At 45.9% G+C, this 21,136-nt stretch overlaps 1 protein-coding gene across 14 annotated transcripts in view; it reads right to left on the reverse strand.

Moving 5' to 3' along the window:
- Nucleotides 1-21,136, reverse strand: part of LOC118361866 (teneurin-3) — a 510,845-nt gene that overhangs the window by 115,345 nt on the left and 374,364 nt on the right. For all 14 annotated transcript variants that reach the window (XM_052486681.1, XM_052486678.1, XM_052486675.1 and 11 more), the window contains 3 exons: nucleotides 19,585-19,704; nucleotides 1,959-2,173; nucleotides 624-834 (listed from right to left, as the gene is read on the reverse strand). In XM_052486681.1, the coding sequence (XP_052342641.1) occupies nucleotides 624-834; nucleotides 1,959-2,173; nucleotides 19,585-19,704 (546 nt within the window). The remainder of the gene's footprint in view (nucleotides 1-623; nucleotides 835-1,958; nucleotides 2,174-19,584; nucleotides 19,705-21,136) is intronic.

A 21,136-nucleotide genomic window follows, 5' to 3' on the forward strand; every position in this document is an offset into this window, starting at 1 on the left:
AACAATCCATTTTCATTTCCATTATAACAGAGACGCGAGAGAGAGAGTAGTGCTTTGATTAAGGCAGTCAAATTTCTACCCTGTTCTTTGGCAGGTGGGAAGAGAGGGTGAGAGAGAGAGAGAGAGAGAGAGAGAGAGAGAGAGAGAGAGAGAGAGAGAGAGAGAGAGAGAGAGAGAGAGAGAGAGAGAGAGAGAGAGAGAGAGAGAGAGAGAGAGAGAGAGAGAGAGAGAGAGAGAGAGAGAGAGAGAGAAGAGAGAGAGAAAGAGAGAGAGAGAGAGAGAGAATGAGAGAGAGAGAGAGAGAGAGAGAGAGAGAGAGAGAGAGAGAGAGAGAGAGAGAGAGAGAGAGAGAGAGAGAGAGAGAGAGAGAGAGAGAGAGAGAGGAAGATAGAGAGAAAGAGAGAGAGCGATAGAATAATGAGAGAGAGAAAGAAAGAGAGAGGGAGAGAGAGAGAAAGAGCGAGATCATGAGAGAGATCGATAGAGGGAGAGAGAACGGGCCACTGAGGAGTGTGTGCTGTGCTTTGATGTAGGGCCTCAACTCTCCAGCCACTTACTGCGAGGCCACACACTACGCAGAGCTGACGCACGCTGCGGACACACACACACACACACACACTGACCTATGACAATGGTGTTGTAGGAGACCAGTTCTGAGTTCTTCCCGTCGTTGTAGAAGGCCAGGTGCCAGATGCCAGAGTCCAGGTACTGGATGAAGCCCGCTTCGTGCACGCTCACCGAGCGCGCCCGCCTTGACACGCCCTCCACCTCCACCAGCCCGCGCTTCTCCTTGGTGATCAGGCGACTGCCATCCAGCAGCTCCACAAAGTCATACTGGACAACACACACACAAAATATAAGACTAAAGGAGCATTGAGGAAAACAAGCTTCACCTTGACTCCATTTCATCTGTTTCTATTCCTTCAACACTAACATTGAACTAACGGTTGAACTAACGTTTGGCCTCGGATGACTTGGATCATTTTTCATTTCAATTCTGGCCTTTAACGTTTTATATCTCACAGTGGCCATAAACATTGATTCTATTAACATTTTCCCCATCTCTGCTAATGAGTCCTTCATGGAAAGAATGCTTTTCTCCCCAAAAAGAGAAAAATAGTCATTCCTGACACAGACACACACACCATCCACAGAGACCAAACCTGAAAAATTAGCACTTCTTAATTCCCTGTCTGTTCCTCAGCCTTCATCCAACATGTCCGTCAATATCCCCTCATTATGTCTTCTCCAACGTCTTAAAGAAACATATTGATTACCACACAGAGCAAATAATGCCACGGCGCCTGCTAACGCTCTCGCTCCACTCTGGGGTATCGACGTGCAGCGTTGTGAAGACCTTTGTTGCCATTTACCTCTATTAGGCTTTAGCCACTTCATTTGGAGTGTGTGTGTGTGAGTCTGTATGTGTGTGTGTGTGTGTGTGTGTGTGTGTGTGTGTGTGTGTGTGTGTGTGTGTGTGTGTGTGTGTGTGTGTGTGTGTGTGTGTGTGTGTGTGTGTGTGTGAGAGAGAGAGAGTCGGAGTGAGAGTGAGTGAGAATGTGTGTGTGCTTCATTTGGAGGCTGCATGGAGTGTCTCTGCCGTGCCCTTGAGGAATATGTCTGCCATTGTTAAAGATGATACATTGGCCGTGTCTGAAAACGTAACTAGCCTTCATATTCTTGATGCCTCCCATGCTTGATTCCTCAATGTGTTGCCTCCCTCTCAAAGCTCATTGGAGGGGAGGGATATTGGATCGTCTCTTCCAATGAGCTTTGAGATTCCACCCTACCTGTATGTTTGAGTGTGACAGTCCAATTACACCTCCAACCTAATGTGTGTGTGTGTGTGTGTGTGTGTGTGTGTGTGTGTGTGTGTGTGTGTGTGTGTGTGTGTGTGTGTGTGTGTGTGTGTGTGTGTGTGTGTGTGTGTGTGTGTGTGTGTGTGGTGTCCTTCCTACCTGTGTATGTGAGGGGGGCAGGCCCTTCCTGCCGTAGACCCCCACCAACGCATCCCTCTGCACTGAGATGTTGAACTTGAGGAACTGGGGCTGGTCAATGTAGAGCTGGGAGCGCCAGAAGATCCCTGGTGGGACTTCCTGAAGGGCCCTGCGCCCCACGTCCACCTCCCCCGTGTCTATGGTGTTGTTCTCCTGCAGGAACACCCCTAGTTTACCTAGATAGATGGAGAGAGCGGGGGCGGGGAGGGGATGGAGCAAAGAGAGAGATTAACATTCTGAATGACAGAGATATGGTTCCAGTTTAGGACAACATGATGAAGTAGTACGCTCTTGTAATGATGAAAGTGAATGGAGGAAGGCATCATCACTATGCATTTGAATATAGCTGTTTAGATTGTTAGCGGCGGCCTGAATTCAGCCATCAGATTAAGATGGTAATCCTCATAACGTCCTCGTAATGAGGCACCGGGCCGCTAGAGTAATGTTGTAATGAGGCACCAGGCTGCTACAGTAATGTTGTAATAAGGCACCAGGCTGCTACAGTAATGTTGTAATGAGGCACTAGGCTGCTACAGTAATGCTGTAATGAGGCACCAGGCTGCTACAGTAATGTTGTAATGAGGCACTAGGCTGCTACAGTAATGTTGTAATGAGGCACTAGGCTGGCAGTGATGTTGTAATGAGGCACCAGGCTGCTACAGTTGAGGCACTAGGCTGCTACAGTAATGTTGTAATGAGGCATGTTGTAATGAGGCCAGGCTGCTACAGTAATGTTGTAATGAGGCACTAGGCTGCTACAGTAATGTTGTAATGAGGCACAGGCTGCTACAGTAATGTTGTAATGAGGGCACTACAGGCTGCTACAGTAATGTTGTAATGAGGCACTAGGCTGCTACAGTGATGTTGTAATGTTACAGTAATGATGAGGCACTAGGCTGCTACAGTAATGTTGTAATGAGGCACCAGGCTGCTACAGTAATGTTGTAATGAGGCACAAGGCTGCTACAGTAATGTTGTAATGAGGCACTAGGCTGCTACAGTAATGTTGTAATGAGGCACAAGGCTGCTACAGTAATGTTGTAATGAGGCACTAGGCTGCTACAGTAATGTTGTAATGAGGCACCAGGCTGCTACAGTAATGTTGTAATGAGGCACCAGGCTGCTACAGTAATGTTGTAATGAGGCACTAGGCTGTTACAGTAATGTTGTAATGAGGCACTAGGCTGCGAGAGTAATGTTGTAATGAGGCACTAGGCTGCTACAGTAATGTTGTAATGAGGCACCAGGCTGCTACAGTAATGTTGTAATGAGGCACTAGGCTGCTACAGTAATGTTGTAATGAGGCACTAGGCTGCTACAGTAATGTTGTAATGAGGCACCAGGCTGCTACAGTAATGTTGTAATGAGGCACTAGGCTGCTACAGTAATGTTGTAATGAGGCACTAGGCTGTTACAGTAATGTTGTAATATGTCAGTAGCCTGTTCTCAGGTCTTTTTGTAATGTGGTATGGTTATTCTAATGAGGCAGTAGGCAGAACAGTAGCCTGGTCTCAGGTCTGTTTGTACTGTGGTATGGTTATTCTAATGAGGCTGTAGGGAGAACAGTAGCCTGGTCTCAGGTCTGTTTGTACTGTGGTATGGTTATTCCAATGAGGCAGTAGGGAGAACAGTAGCCTGGTCTCAGGTCTGTTTGTACTGTGGTATGGTTATTCTAATGAGGCAGTAGGGAGAACAGTAGCCTGGTCTCAGTTATTTTATTTCTATAGTCCAGACACGCCATTTCAGTCTTTGTCACCACCACATTAACGAACCCCGGCTCACGGTCACACACACACTACCAGTCATTTCCAGTAATATTATAACTTACAGTAACACAGTGTGTGTGTGTCTGTGAGAGAGAGAGCTATAGGCTTCCTCAGAAGGGAGTAACGGCGGGCACGGGGGAATCGACTGGTCTGCTACGGTTAACAATGGACAATAGCTGTTGTTAAGAATCTATTAATTATTGCAGAATTGGTTCAGAGGACCTGTGGTGTACAGTGGGGCAAAAAAGTATTTAGTCAGCCACCAATTGTGCAAGTTCTCCCACTTAAAAAGATGAGAGAGGCCTGTAGTTTTCATCATAGGGACACTTCAACTATGACAGACAAAATGAGAAACAAAATCCAGAAAATCACATTGTAGGATTTTTAATGATTTTATTAGCAAATTATGGTGGAAAATAAGTATTTGGTCAATAACAAAAGTTTATCTCAATACTTTGTTATATATCCTTTGTTGGCAATGACGGAGGTCAAACGTTTTCTGTAAGTCTTCACAAGGTTTTCACACACTGTTGCTGGTATTTTGGCCCATTCCTCCATGCAGATCTCCTCTAGAGCAGTGATGTTTTGGGGCTGTTGCTGGGCAACACGGACTTTCAACTCACTCCAAAGATTTTCTATGGATTTGAGATCTGCAGACTGGCTAGGCCACTCCAGGACCTTGAAATGCTTCTTACGAAGCCACTCCTTCGTTGCCCAGGCGGTGTGTTTGGGGTCATTGTTATGCTGAAAGACCCAGCCATGTTTCATCTTCAATGCCCTTGCTGATGGAAGGAGGTTTTCACTCAAAATCTCACGATACATGGCCCCATTCATTCTTTCTTTTACACAGATCAGTCGTCCTGGTCCCTTTGCAGAAAAACAGCCCCAAAGCATGATGTTTCCACCCATATGCTTCACAGTAGGTATGGTATTCTTTGGATGCAACTCAGCATTCTTTGTCCTCCAAACACGACAAGTTGAGTTTTTACCAAAAAGTTATATTTTGGTTTCATCTGTCCATATGACATTCTCCCAATCTTCTTCTGGATCATCCAAATGCTCTCTAGCAAACTTCAGACGGGCCTGGACATGTACTGGCTTAAGCAGGGGGACACGTCTGGCACTGCAGGATTTGAGTCCCTGGCGGCGTAGTGTGTTACTGACGGTAGGCTTTGTTACTTTGGTCCCAGCTCTCTGCAGGTCATTCACTAGGTCCCCCCGTGTGGTTCTGGGATTTTTGATCACCGTTCTTGTGATCATTTTGACCCCACGGGGTGAGATCTTGCGTGGAGCCCCAGATCGAGGGAGATTATCAGTGGTCTTGTATGTCTTCCATTTCCTAATAATTGCTCCCACAGTTGATTTCTTCAAACCAAGCTGCTTACCTATTGCAGATTAAGTCTTCCCAGCCTGGTGCAGGTCTACAATTTTGTTTCTGGTGTCCTTTGACAGCTCTTTGGTCTTGGCCATAGTGGAGTTTGGAGTGTGACTGTTTGAGGTTGTGGACAGGTGTCTTTTATACTGATAACAAGTTCAAACAGGTGCCATTAATACAGGTAACGAGTGGAGGACAGAGGAGACTCTTAAAGAAGAAGTTACAGGTCTGTGAGAGCCAGAAATCTTGCTTGTTTGTAGGTGACCAAATACTTATTTTCCACCATAATTTGCAAATAAATTCATAAAAAATCCTACAATGTGAATGTCTGGATTTTTTATAGTTGATGTGTACATATGATGAAAATTACAGGCCTCTCTCATCTTTTTAAGTGGGAGAACTTGCACAATTGGTGGCTGACTAAATACTTTTTTGCCCCACTGTATGTGTGAATGGTTCAGGGGAACTGTGAGATTCATAACGCCAGAGAGAGAGATAATGTGTGGTGCAGTACATGCTTACAAAGGGCCATTTCCACTGTCTAAAGAAGCAATTAGACACAAACTGCTGCTTGCTAGTTAAACACTGGTATTTTTGTCTCTCTCTCTCTTTCTTTCTCTGTGAGCTAGGGTAAAAAAATGACCTCATACTGTAAAACTTCTAATTAAATGGCAAAGTTTTACGGTATTTATGAGATTCTGCTGCCCTCAAGCAGTAAAGATGAGATGTGTTTGAATAGTAACACAATCAATATCATGCTGTGTATTGAACAGTCCACCCTACATGAGAAAAAAGATGAACATCTATTTATCAGCGCACTAAGTTAAGAAAAACTAACTATCCATCAACATAACATTTTACTGTGTGCAACAGTAGATACATAGATGCTTTCTTAGAATGTCTGGCTCTCTCTCTCTGTTATAATCTACTATGGCTCAACAGTGTTGCCAATGTATTGAGTGTTGTCAGGAGTCGGGAGTGTTGCGGGAGTCAGATTACTGCTAGTAATCAAACAGTAATCTGTATTAGCGGCTCTTAATTGTTGGAACATCACTGATAGAACTAGATCAACACAGAAGTAGAGAAAGCCTCTCTCTTGATCATGTGGTTTGTCAGGGTTATGTGGTGCATCAACAAGGACAAGGATGAACAAGGTCATACTGCTGTGTGATAATGCAGCAGCTTCAGCTCAGGCTAGACACCACCACTCTGACAGCTATACATACACTGATCAGTTCACATACACAGATCAGATCACATACACAGATCAGATCACATACACAGATCAGATCACATACACAGGTCAGATCACATACACAGGTCAGATCACATACACAGGTCAGATCACATACACAGGTCAGATCACATACACAGATCAGATCACATACACAGGTCAGATCACATACACAGATTAGATGACATACACAGATCAGATGACATACACAGATTAGATGACATATACAGATCAGATCAAATACACTGATCAGATCAAATACACTGATCAGATTGCACATGATGCCATGGAGGAAGACAAGAGCTGTGTTGGAATACTCATACTAACCACACTAACCGCACTAACCATACTATTTTTGACGTGATTGAGTATATAATATTATTGGTCATAGAATGGAGCGACAGTTGAAGTCGGAAGTTAACATACACCGTAGCCAGATACATTTAAACTCAATTCCTGACATTTAATCCTAGTAAAAGGTTCATGTCTTAGGTCAGTTAGGATCACCACTTTATTTTAGAATGTGAAATGTCAGAATAATAGTAGAGAGAGTGATTTATTTCAGCTTTTATTTCTTTCATCACATTCCCAGTGGGTTAGAAGTTTGCATACACTCAATTAGTATTTGAAGTGCACCAGTCCCTCATACAGCAAAGCACCCCCACAACATGATGCTGCCACCCCCTGTGCTTCACAGTTGGGATGGTGTTCTTCGGCTTGCAAGCCATCGTTATGTTTGGAGGAAACAGTTGGCCAAACAGTTCTATTCATGTTTCATCAGACCAGAGGACAGTTCTCCAAAAAGTACGATCTTTGTCCCCATGTGCAAACCGTAGTCGGTCTTTTTTATGGCGGTTGTGGAGCAGTGGCTTCTTCCTTGCTGAGCGGAGTATCAGGTTATGTCGATATAGGGCTCGTTTTACTGTGGATATAGATACTTTTGCACCTGTTTCTTCCAGCATCTTCACAAGGTCCTTTGCTGTTGTTCTGGGATTGATTTGCACTTTTCACACCAAAGTATGTTCATCTCTAGGAGACAGAATGTGTCTCCTCACTGAGCGGTATGATGGCTGTGTGGTCCCATGGTGTTTATACTTGCATACTATTGTTTGTACAGATGAACGTGGTACCTTCAGGAGTTCTGAAATTGCTCCCAAGGATGAACCAGACTTGTGGAGGTCTACAAATGTTTTCTGAGGTTATGGCTGATTTCTTTTCATTATCCCATGATGTCAAGCAAAGAGGCACTGAGTTTGAAGGTAGGCCTTGAAATACATCCACAGGTACACCTCCAATTGACTCAAATGATGTCAATTAGCCTGTCAGAAACTTCTAAAGCCATGACATAATTTTCTGGAATTTCCCAAGCTGTCTAAAGGCACAGTCAATTTAGTGTATGTAAACTTCTGACTCACTGGAATTGTGTTACAGTGAAATAATCTGTCTGTAAACATTTGTTGGAAAAACTGCTTGTGTCATACACAAAGTAGATGTCCTAACCGACCTGCCCAAACTATAGTTTGTTAACAAGAAATGTGTTGAGTGGATGAAAAACGAGTTTTAACGACTCCAACCTAATTGTATGAAAACTTCCGACTTCACCTGGAGATAGTATCCCAAAAGTCCCCGGATATCGTACTAAATTCGGCAAAATATGAAGCATACACGCAGGGGACACTATTTCCGTACTTTAGGGACCATAATGCAATTCTTCAGGAAATGGGTGTGGCTTCACGTAGTTTTCAGATTGGAAGAAATAGAGGAAAATATGCAGCCGAAGTACAACGAGAGTGAATACAAATTCCTTGCTTTAACTGATTATGACAAATGTTAAGAAAATGTTGAGCAATTTAATAAAGTCATGACTTTTCAAATAAGTGACCTTACACGTTATGTTGGCTGACATTTTGTTAGCTACGCTGTACTCACGAACCAAGTAGCATATCATTACAGCAGTATTTTTTAATTATTTTTATTTCACCTTTATTTAACCAGGTAGGCTAGTTGAGAACAAGTTCTCATTTGCAACTGCGACCTGGCCAAGATAAAGCATAGCAGTATGAACAGACAACACAGAGTTACACATGGAGTAAACAATTAACAAGTCAATAACACAGTAGAAAAAAAGGGGAGTCTATATACAATGTGTGCAAAAGGCATGAGAAGGTAGGCGAATAATTACAATATTGCAGATTAACACTGGACGTGATAGATGATCAGATGATCATGTGAGCCACAGAAGGACAGATGATCATGTAGAGATATTGGTGTGCAAAAGAGCAGAAAAGTAAATAAATAAAACTGTGGTAGGTGAGGTAGGTGAAAATGGGTGGGCTATTTACCAATAGATTATGTACAGCTGCAGCGATCGGTTAGCTGCTCAGATAGCTGATGTTTGAAGTTGGTGAGGGAGATAAAAGTCTCCAACTTCAGCAATTTTTGCAATTTGTTCCAGTCACAGGCAGCAGAGTACTGGAACGAAAGGCGGCCGAATGAGGTGTTGGCTTTAGGGATGATCAGTGAGATACACCTGCTGGAGCGCGTGCTACGGATGGGTGTTGCCATCGTGACCAGTGAACTGAGATAATGCGGAGCTTTACCTAGCATGGCCTTGTAGATGACCTGGAGCCAGTGGGTCTGGGGACGAATATGTAGCGAGGGCCAGCCGACTAGAGCATACAAGTCGCAGTGGTGGGTAGTATAAGGTGCTTTAGTGACAAAACGGATGGCACTGTGATAAACTGCATCCAGTTTGCTGAGTAGAGTGTTGGAAGCAATTTTGTAGATGACATCGCCGAAGTCGAGGATCGGTAGGATAGTCAGTTTTACTAGGGTAAGCTTGGCAGCGTGAGTGAAGGAGGCTTTGTTGCGGAATAGAAAGCTGACTCTTGATTTGATTTTCGATTGGAGATGTTTGATATGGGTCTGGAAGGAGAGTTTGCAGTCTAGCCAGACACCTAGGTACTTATAGGTGTCCACATATTCAAGGTCGGAACCATCCAGTGTGGTGATGCTAGTCGGGCATGCGGGTGCAGGCAGCGATCGGTTGAAATAATATATGCCATTTAGCAGACGCTTTTATCCAAAGCGACTTACAGTCATGTGTGCATACATTCTACGTATGGGTGGTCCCGGGAATCGAACCCACTACCCTGGCGTTACAAGCGCCATGCTCTAACAACTGAGCTACAGAAGGAAGCATGCATTTGGTTTTACTAGCGTTTAAGAGCAGTTGGAGGCCACGGAAGGAGTGTTGTATGGCATTGAAGCTCGTTTGGAGGTTAGATAGCACAGTGTCCAATGACGGGCCGAAAGTATATAGAATGGTGTCGTCTGCGTAGAGGTGGATCAGGGAATCGCCCGCAGCAAGAGCAACATCATTGATATATACAGAGAAAAGAGTCGGCAGGAGAATTGAACCCTGTGGCACCCCCATAGAGACTGCCAGAGGACCGGACAGCATGCCCTCCGATTTGACACACTGAACTCTGTCTGCAAAGTAATTGGTGAACCAGGCAAGGCAGTCATCCGAAAAACCGAGGCTACTGAGTTTGCCGATAAGAATATGGTGATTGACAGAGTCGAAAGCCTTGGCAAGGTCGATGAAGACGGCTGCACAGTACTGTCTTTTATCGATGGCGGTTATGATGTCGTTTAGTACCTTGAGTGTGGCTGAGGTGCACCCGTGACCGGCTCGGAAACCAGATTGCATAGCGGAGAAGGTACGGTGGGATTCGAGATGGTCAGTGACCTGTTTGTTGACTTGGCTTTCGAAGACCTTAGATAGGCAGGGCAGAATGGATATAGGTCTGTAACAGTTTGGGTCCAGGGTGTCTCCCCCTTTGAAGATGGGGATGACTGCGGCAGCTTTCCAATCCTTGGGGATCTCAGACGATATGAAAGCGAGGTTGAACAGGCTGGTAATAGGGGTTGTGACAATGGTGGCGGATAGTTTCAGAAATAGAGGGTCCAGATTGTCAAGCCCAGCTGATTTATACGGGTCCAGGTTTTGCAGCTCTTTCAGAACATCTGCTATCTGGATTTGGGTAAAGGAGAACCTGGAGAGGCTTGAGCGAGGAGCTGCGGGGGGGCCGGAGCTGTTGGCCGAGGTAGGAGTAGCCAGGCGGAAGGCATGGCCAGCCGTTGAGAAATGCTTGTTGAAGTTTTCGATAATCATGGATTTGTCGGTGGTGACCGTGTTCCCTAGCCTCAGTGCAGTGGGCAGCTGGGAGGAGGTGCTCTTGTTCTCCATGGACTTCACAGTGTCCCAGAACTTTTGGAGTTGGAGCTACAGGATGCAAACTTCTGCCTGAAGAAGCTGGCCTTAGCTTTCCTGACTGACTGCGTGTATCGGTTCCTGACTTCCCTGAACAGTTGCATATCGCGGGGACTGTTCGATGCTATTGCAGTCCGCCACAGGATGTTTTTGTGCTGGTCGAGGGCAGTCAGGTCTGGAGTGAACCAAGGGCTGTATCTGTTCTTAGTTCTGCATTTTTGAACGGAGCATGCTTATCTAAAATGGTGAGGAAGTTACTCTTAAAGAATGACCAGGCATCCTCAACTGACGGGATGAGGTCAATGTCCTTCCAGGATACCCGGGCCAGGTCGATTAGAAAGGCCTGCTCACAGAAGTGTTTTAGGGAGCGTTTGACAGTGATGAGGGTGGTCGTTTGACTGCGGCACCGTAGCGGATACAGGCAATGAGGCAGTGGTCGCTGAGATCCTGGTTGAAGACAGCGGAGGTGTATTTGGAGGGCCAGTTGGTCAGGATGACGTCTATGAGGGTGCCCTTGTTTACAGAGTTAGGGTTGTACCTGGTGGGTTCCTTGATGATTTGTGTGAGATTGAGGGCATCTAGCTTAGATTGTAGGACTGCCGGGGTGTTAAGCATATCCCAGTTTAGGTCACCTAACAGAACAAACTCTGAAGCTAGATGGGGGGCAATCAATTCACAAATGGTGTCTAGGGCACAGCTGGGAGCTGAGGGGGGTCGGTAGCAGGCGGCAACAGTAAGAGACTTATTTCTGGAGAGAGTAATTTTCAGAATTAGTAGTTCGAACTGTTTGGGTATGGACCTGGAAAGTATGACATTACTTTGCAGGCTATCTCTGCAGTAGACTGCAACTCCTCCCCCTTTGGCAGTTCTATCTTGACGGAAGATGTTATAGTTGGGTATGGAAATCTCTGAATTTTTGGTGGCCTTCCTGAGCCAGGATTCAGACATGGCAAGGACATCAGGGTTAGCAGAGTGTGCTAAAGCAGTGAGTAAAACAAACTTAGGGAGGAGGCTTCTGATGTTGACATGCATGAAACCAAGGCTTTTTCGATCACAGAAGTCAACAAATGAGGGTGCCTGGGGACATGCAGGGCCTGGGTTTACCTCCACATCACCCGCGGAACAGAGAAGGAGTAGTATGAGGGTGCGGCTAAAGGCTATCAAAACTGGTCGCCGAGAGCGTTGGGGACAGAGAATAAGAGGAGCAGGTTTCTGGGCATGGTAGAATATATTCAGGGCATAATGCGCAGACGGGTATGGTGGGGTGCGGGTACGGCGGAGGTAAGCCCAGGCACTGGGTGATGATTGTTGTAATGGGTGAGGTCACCGCATATGTGGGAGGTGGGACAAAGGAGGTATCAGGGGTAGTGGGACTAGGAGTGGGACTAGGGGCTCCATTGTGAACTAAAACAATGATAACTAACCTGAGCAACAGTATACAAGGCATATTGACATTTGAGAGAGACATACAGCGAGGCATACAGTAATCACAGGTGTTGAATTGGGAAAGCTAGCTAAAACAGTGGGTGAGACAACAGCTAATCAGCTAGCATAACAACAGCAGGTAAAATGGCATTGACTAGGCAACGGGGCCGACAGATAAAACAAACAAGCAGAATGGAGTACCGTGATTAATGGACAGTCCAGTGTGCATCAGCTATGTAGCCAAGTGATCAGAGTCCAGGGGCAGCGGTGGATAGGGCAGGGGGGCTGGACTGGCGAGTGTTATCCGGGTTAAAAAACTAACAATGACTAAATAGCTTGTAGTTAGTTAGCTGGTTAGCTTCTGGAGGTTCTTGAGTGTGTTCTAAAAATGGAAAATAATAGCGATTCCGTATCACATTGGGTGAGGCAGGTTTCCGGAAGGTATAAACAAATTTAAAAAATCGGGAAGAGATAGAAAGTACATATGGGCCACTGCGTGTTTGGGACGCGGCGATGCAGACGGTTAGCAGGCCTGTGCTAACAAGCTAACAGATTAGCAGGCCGGGGTAAACAAGGTAGTAGTTAGCGGACCTGGGCTAAACAAGCTAGCAGTTAGCATGCTGAATTAGCAAGCAAGGAGATAGCGAGGGCTAGAGAGTTAGCCTTTGGAGGACGTCGCGATGGGGTGAGTCTGTTTATTCCTCTTCATGCAGTGACATCGATAGACCGGTCGTGGGTCCGGGTATTGTAGCCCAGGAGTATGCTAGGAGCACAGGAGCTCTGGCCGGGCTAGCTTCAAGCTACGTGGGTGGAAACCCTAGCCAGGAGTAATCAACCAGGGTTGCGGTTTAGCTCGATAGCTAGTTGTGAAGATCCAGCTGAAAAATGTTCCGTTTGCGGTGGGAATCCGGGGATAAACAAAAAAAATAGGTCCGCTATGCTCTGGTTAGCGTCGTGTTGTTCGAACTGGCGAGAGCTTTCCGAGCTAAAGGTTAGCTGATGACCGGTGAGCTGAAGACCGCTAGCATAGCTGGTGGTTAGCTGGCTAGCTTCAGTTGAGGGGTTCCGGTTCCGAAGTAAATATAAATACTTTAGGAAAAGTAGCTACATTGGATGAGGCGGGTTGCAGGAGAGTATTTGGAAGCTTAGGTTTAGCAAAATGTTTTTAAAGATATGCGAAGAAAAATATCTAAAACGAAAAAGAGACGATATTTACAGAGACGATACGACAGGACGACTTACTGCTACGCCATCTTGGATACCGGTATTTTTGCTAGCTACCTAACAGTAGATGGCTACCTATACATCAAACTTGCCAGTATATTAACTATAGGCTATCTAACTACCCAATGTTTATTGACTTGTTTATCCCCGTCATTACTAGCTTAGCTAAATGGTGTAGTATAGTCGTTGTGCGTTCTCAATGGACATTCGGGTGCTTTCGTAAATTCGCTCTGGCTATCTACTCCGATTACGAATAATGAATTTACAAGCGCTCAACACCCGTTGAATATGGCCGGTGTCAGTAAACGGTCGGCAAAAAAGCGTAATTCAATTGTAGCCAGCAGCACAGTTATAGTGACCAACGCACTGGATAACATGAAAACTGCCTGCTAGGGTGAGTAAAATGGTCCGAGTGGTCTAATTTGTGTCTGGAAGTAGCTAGCAAGCTAGCCAACGTTAGCTCGTTTACAAATGGACAATCTGACAACGCTCTGAATTTACGAGCGCACTCTGGCACGCCACATTGAATTTAAGAACACACCCAACGTCGTAAAATGTCTAACTAGTAATTTGTTATGCTAACTAGCTAGCAAGAGGTTGCATAGCAACAGCATCAACTTCCGTTAGACAGGCCAAGAGCTAGAACGGTCAACTGAAAGCATATCGTTTGTTTACAGTATACAGTACTGAAATGAACTAATACTATATAATATAGTGCCTTGCGAAAGTATTCGGCCCCCTTGAACTTTGCGACCTTTTGCCACATTTCAGGCTTCAAACATAAAGATATAAAACTGTATTTTTTTGTGAAGAATCAACAACAAGTGGGACACAATCATGAAGTGGAACGACATTTATTGGATATTTCAAACTTTTTTAACAAATCAAAAACTGAAAAATTGGGCGTGCAAAATTTTTTAGCCCCTTTACTTTCAGTACAGCAAACTCTCTCCAGAAGTTCAGTGAGGATCTCTGAATGATCCAATGTTGACCTAAATGACTAATGATGATAAATACAATCCACCTGTGTGTAATCAAGTCTCCGTATAAATGCACCTGCACTGTGATAGTCTCAGAGGTCCGTTAAAAGCGCAGAGAGCATCATGAAGAACAAGGAACACACCAGGCAGGTCCGAGATACTGTTGTGAAGAAGTTTAAAGCCGGATTTAGATACAAAAAGATTTTCCAAGCTTTAAACATCCCAAGGAGCACTGTGCAAGCGATAATATTGAAATGGAAGGAGTATCAGACCACTGCAAATCTACCAAGACCTGGCCGTCCATCTAAACTTTCAGCTCATACAAGGAGAAGACTGATCAGAGATGCAGCCAAGAGGCCCATGATCACTCTGGATGAACTGCAGAGATCTACAGCTGAGGTGGGAGACTCTGTCCATAGGACAACAATCAGTCGTATATTGCACAAATATGGCCTTTATGGAAGAGTGGCAAGAAGAAAGCCATTTCTTAAAGATATCCATAAAAAGTGTCGCTTAAAGTTTGCCACAAGCCACCTGGGAGACACACCAAACATGTGGAAGAAGGTGCTCTGGTCAGATGAAACCAAAATTGAACTTTTTGGCAACAATGCAAAACGTTATGTTTGGCGTAAAAGCAACACCCTGAACACACCATCCCCACTGTCAAACACGGTGGTGGCAGCATCATGGTTTGGGCCTGCTTTTCTTCAGCAGGGACAGGGAAGATGGTTGAAATTGATGGGAAGATGGATGGAGCCAAATACAGGACCATTCTGGAAGAAAACCATAGAGGAGTCTGCAAAAGACCTGAGACTGGGACGGAGATTTGTCTTCCAACAAGACAATGATCCAAAACATAAAGAAAATCTACAATGGAATGGTTCAAAAATAAACATATCCAGGTGTTAGAATGGCCAAGTCAAAGTCCAGACCTGAATCCAATCGAGAATCTGTGGAAAGAACTGAAAACTGCTGTTCACAAATGCTCTCCATCCAACCTCACTGAGCTCGAGTTGTTTTGCAAGGAGGAATGGGAAAAAATTTCAGTCTCTCGATGTGCAAAACTGATAGAGACATACCCCAAGCGACTTACAGCTGTAATCGCAGCAAAAGGCAAAAGGTGGTGCTACAAACTATTAACTTAAGGGGGCTGAATAATTTTGCACGCCCAATTTTTCAGTTTTTGATTTGTTAAAAAAGTTTGAAATATCCAATAAATGTCGTTCCACTTCATGATTGTGTACCACTTGTTGTTGATTCTTCACAAAAACATACAGTTTTATATCTTTATGTTTGAAGCCTGAAATGTGGCAAAAGGTCGCAAAGTTCAAGGGGGCCGAATACTTTCGCAAGGCACTGTATGTAGTATTTACTCATTAAGTATGAGGTATACAGTATGTTAGCATGGGTATTCGAACACAGCTAAGGTCTTACTAAAATGATACGGCAAACCATACATTATTCACAGTTCTATAAATGTGTGTGTGTGTGTGTACATCATTAATGCATAAGATTGTGTAAATGTTACGTTACTGTCTGCTAGCTTTACGTTACTGTCTGCTAGCTTTACTTTACTGTCTGCTAGCTTTACTTTACTGTCTGCTAGCTTTACTTTACTGTCTGCAAGCTTTACTACACTGTCTGCTAGCTTTACTACACTGTCTGCTAGCTTTACTACACTGTCTTCTACACTTTACTGTGTCACTCCATCTAGACCTGTCAACAAAGCCCTTTCCTATTGCCCAGTGCAACGCACTCCAACACTTCCAATCATCTGTGAGAGTGAGTGATTGCTCTCCTGCTCTTCCTCCCCCTGGGTAGACTCTCTCATAGAGAGAGTGCTTTTAGGTTACCTGCCTATCACAGAGGTGAACAACAACATGCAGTCCAATGATAGGTACTGGCACACACACACTGGCACACACACACACGCTCACACACGCTCACACACACACACACACACACACACACACACACACACACACACACACACACACACACACACACACACACACACACACACACACACACACACACACACACACACACACACACACACACACACACACACACACACACACACACACACACACACGATGCACAGGTTGACTCATAACCCGCAGTCCCCGCGATTATACAGATGTGGGATCTTAATCTGAGCCAGTTTGCTACAGAAGGAAAAGAATCCTGCAGCAACAGGAAATTGTTATGTGGATTATAATTAACGGACATTTTTGTAGGGGAAAATCAAGTCTCAAATTTCAAAGTGGAAATTACAAACTTCAAGCTTTTTTAAACCTCAAACACACAACAAGTTTTAGAATTATTTGTAAAGTTGTAGGGTTCTCCTGCAACAGGGTGATCAAACTAAGATCCCACTCCTGTATCCGCGGGGCGGGCAGGTTTAGGGTCATGAAAGGTTTTGTGGATGAAGGGCGGGCGGGTGGCCGGCAGGTTGGATAAAGAGAAAACGATCCATCCCCCAAAAAATCCATAATTGTATGATAATTCTTGTGCAATTCATATCTATATGATACATTGAGGTTTTTCGTTCATGATTTAGATCCGACATTAGGGCGTAAAGCTTTAGGGCCTAACAGTACGTGTGCCAAATACACGCTAATAGCAAAATACTTTTGGGAACTTGGCAGAAAAAGTTCACGGCGATCCACTGAGGCAAAAAGGACCAAAAAAAGGAAGTGTTCAGCACATGTTGTATATTAGCGGGTTCGGGTCGGGTGCAGGCCTCCTATTTATTACACACAGTCAGGCGGTTGCAGACAGGTTATTAGCAATTGCGTGTGGGTGCCGGTCAACAAACAGCTGACCCGCGCATCACTGACAGACACACAAACACACACTCACTGTGAAGGGAGAGTCAGCGTGTATTTATCAATGTGTGCATGTATGTTTAGATGCACTTTACCGTTCTAGCACTGTGTGTGTCTGCGTGTGTCTGTCTGTATCTGTGTGTGTGTGTGTGTGTGTGTGTGTGTGTGTGTGTGTGTGTGTGTGTGTGTGTGTGTGTGTGTGTGTGTGTGTGTGCTCATGTCTATTTGTGGTAGTCCATTCATTCACGTCAGTGAACAAAGCCATAGGCTGTCACTGCAGATCGTTGATGGCTCCGGCTCACACAGAGAGAGAGGAAGAGGAAGAGAGAGAGGAGGCCAAGGTTAGTTGAAGGAGGAGAGAACGGAGGAGGGAGGGATTTGTATTGATTATAAGTGATGTGTTGAGTGGCGGCATGGCGGTGTTAATTAGTCTGTTATGATGAGGGCTGGAAGAGCTCATTAGATTGAGAGCGTTCATTACTTCCTCACGTTAATGTAAATACTATCATGTTAGCATGACCACTCCTCTTCCTCCTCCTCCACAGTGGCTTTTATCCTCTCAGTTCACCTCAGTTAGAGATCTGTCTGTCTGAATGTTGTCTGAATGGTGGTGACGGTCACTGTTCGAGAGAGAGAGAGAGAGAGAGACCGAGATAAAATAAAAGAGAGCGATGGCCCGGTCTCAGAACTAAACAAGTATCAACCCAATTGTGTCCGCGAAGGTTAGGAGGGGGAGGAGAATGACTCTACTCTCCCCTGTACGGGGACATAAGCACTGGAGGGACAGGAGCACACGGGGACGCACGGACACCCATCAAATCACTGGCACCATCTCAAATGGCACACTATTCCCTAGACAGTAAACTACTTTGTACTAAAGACCTATGGTCCCTGGTCAAACGTAGTGCACTAAATAGGGAACAGAGTGCCATTTGGGACTGTCTCACAGTGGGAGATGAGACGGTGGTGGAAGTACTGGGGCTCATGCTAGTCCATTCTCTCCTCAGCTCGCTGCAATACGATGGCCCAGTGTCATGGGTTTATTTCATCTCTACTAGGTTCACTTTAGCCTGCACTCGGCCCAAATTAAGAAGAAAAGGTGTGTGATTATTATATCATAACTCGCGACCCCACTTCTCACCTGCCCAGGTCCCACTTTGGGTCCCGACCCATAGTTTAAGAAACCCTGCTCTCGTCAGCTCTCTGCTGCCCAGTCATAGACTTAGTTTGTAAGGTCAGTCCACTTCCAGATAAAGCCACTCTGTCTCACATCAGCCTACAGAGACCAACACAGAGTCTGTACTACCTCAAATACCTGCAGTACTACCATCCCCTCTCCTCTCCACAGGGGATTCAGAGTGATGGTGGACATGGAAAAGGTGTGTGTGTTACAAAGGTGTATGTGTGTTGGTGTGAGAAAGGGATCGATAGAGAGAAACATTGCTGTGTAAGACAGCTACAAAAAGTGTGTGTGTGTTATTAGAGCTGTAGTGTGTGTCCGATGAGGATACAGTGTGTGTCTGGAGGTCAGTGGCAAATAGAGTTTGATAGAGTGACTGCATTATGAAGTGTTCAGTGAGAGTGTGACTGGTAGTCTTCGCACACGCACGGACACACACACACACCATTTGGCTGGTGGCTGGGCTATGCCTTTGGATAATGGGCCGGGATGAATGATGGCAGTGTGTGTGTGTGTGTGTGTGTGTGTGTGTGTGTGTGTGTGTGTGTGTGTGTGTGTGTGTGTGTGTGTGTGTGTGTGTGTGTGTGTGTGTGTGTGTGTGTGTGTGTGTGTGTGTGTGTGTGTGTGTGTGTGCGTGTGCGTGTGTGTGTGTGTGCGTGGGTAGAGTCTGCAAAACACTATCTTTAGACAAAGCAATCTGAGGACATTCACACTTAAAGAAGCTCTTTCTCTAGTGCTTCAGTGTTTAGTGAATAGATCAAACCTCATGCAGATGTGAGAGGTGGTTTATCCCACTGGCTCTGCATTCTCCTTGGGTTTCTCCATACAGACACAAGCCCACCCACACAGCCACCATATAAACAGCACTAAAAGAAAGAGCTATAGGGTGGCAGGTAGCCTATCGGTAAAGAGCGCTGGCCCAGTAACCGATAGGTTGCTAGTTCGAATCCCCAAGCAGATGAGTTGAAAAATCTGCCAATGTGCTCTTGAGCAAGGCATAGCTCCTGTAAGTCACTCTGGATAAGAGCCTGTGTAAAGGACTATGTCAAATGTGAGAGGTACAGGTATAATCTTGTCAGTTATAGAAACACTGTGTTTCTATGTGGTCAGATCACTGCCCTCTCTCCTAATACTGGGACTTAGCATATCAACACTGGCCCTTTGAAGCCTCTGGCCACTACGCACACAGGACCCAGTGTGTGTGTGTGTGTGTGTGTGTGTGTGTGTGTGTGTGTGTGTGTGTGTGTGTGTGTGTGTGTGTGTGTGTGTGTGTGTGTGTGTGTTCTAGCCTCTTACCGTTATCAGCAGACAGTGCGGTGATGGTGTTGGGTGTGGTGTCTGACCTCCCCTGACCGTTCTCAAAGCCGTAGCCCTCTGTCTCCTGCATCTGCCAGTTCAGACCAAACAGATGCATGGCTACAGTAGGGGGAGAGAGAGAAAAAAATGCTTGTTACTCTCAGTGGTCGAGGGCTTAACAACACACACACCATAAAGACAGTTTACCTCGCGGCGAGTCAGAGATGGGATGCCTAATCGAACTCTATCAGAAAAAAAGACAACAGGAGAAACATCCCTCCATCGATTATGGTTTGGGGTCTAACAAGCTCTCGGTTTGGCCGGACCCTTCAGGGTGTGTAGACATCTGAACCTGTGTGTGTGTGTGTGTGTGTGTGTGTGTAGGAGTTGAGTTGGGAGTTTTAGAAAGATAATCTGTCAAAATAAGAGCAGGTGTTGGGAAAGAGCTGGAGAGAGGGAGAAATGGATGTAGAGATGGATGGAGGAAGAGATGGAGGGAGAGAGATGGAGGTAGAGATGGGGTGAGGGAGCTGGATGGAGGGAGTGAACTGGAGAGAGGAAGAGATGGAGGGAGGGAGCTGGATGGAGGGAGTGAACTGGAGAGAGGAAGAGATGGAGGGAGGGAGCTGGAGAGATGAAGAGATGGAGGGAGGGAGAGATGGAGGGAGAGAGCTGGAGAGAGGAAGAGATGGAGGGAGGGAGAGATGGAGGGAGGGCGAGATGGAGGGAGGGATAGATGGAGGGAGGGAGAGATGGAGGGAGGGAGAGATGGAGGAAGAGATGGAGGGAGAGAGCTGGAGATGGAGGGAAGAGATGGAGGGAGAGAGCTGGAGATGGAGGGAGGAAGAGATGGAGGGAGGGAGAGATGGAGGGAGAGAGATGGAGGGAGGGAGAGATGGAGGGAGGGCGAGATGGAGGGAGGGAGATGGAGGGAGGAAGAGATGGAGGGAGGGCGAGATGGAGGGAGGGAGAGATGGAGGGAGGGCGAGATGGAGGGAGGGATAGATGGAGGGAGGAAGAGATGGAGGGAGGGAGAGATGGAGGGAGAGAGCTGGAGAGAGGGAGAGATGGAGGGAGGGAGCTGGAGAGAGGAAGAGATGGAGGGAGAGAGCTGGAGAGAGGAAGAGATGGAGGGAGAGAGCTGGAGAGAGGAAGAGATGGAGGGAGAGAGCTGGAGAGAGGAAGAGATGGAGAGAGCTGGAGGGAGGGAGAGATGGAGGGAGAGAGCTGGAGAGAGGAAGAGATGGAGAGAGCTGGAGGGAGGGAGAGATGGAGGGAGAGAGCTGGAGAGAGGAAGAGATGGAGGGAGAGAGCTGGAGAGATGGAGGGAGAGAGCTGGAGAGAGAGAGGGAGCTGGAGTGAGGGAGAGATGGAGGGAGCGAGAGATGGAGGGAGAGAGCTGGAGAGAGGTAGAAATGGAGGAAGAGATGGAGGGAGGGCGCTGAAGAGAGGGAGAGATGGAGGGAGGGAGATGAAGAGAGGGAGAGATGGAGGGAGGGAGCTGGAGAGAGGGAGAGATGGAGGGAGAGAGCTGGATAGAGAGAGAGATGGA

The sequence above is a fragment of the Oncorhynchus keta genome, chromosome 29 (assembly GCF_023373465.1).
Source record: "Oncorhynchus keta strain PuntledgeMale-10-30-2019 chromosome 29, Oket_V2, whole genome shotgun sequence".
In the NCBI taxonomy this organism is placed as follows: domain Eukaryota; kingdom Metazoa; phylum Chordata; class Actinopteri; order Salmoniformes; family Salmonidae; genus Oncorhynchus; species Oncorhynchus keta.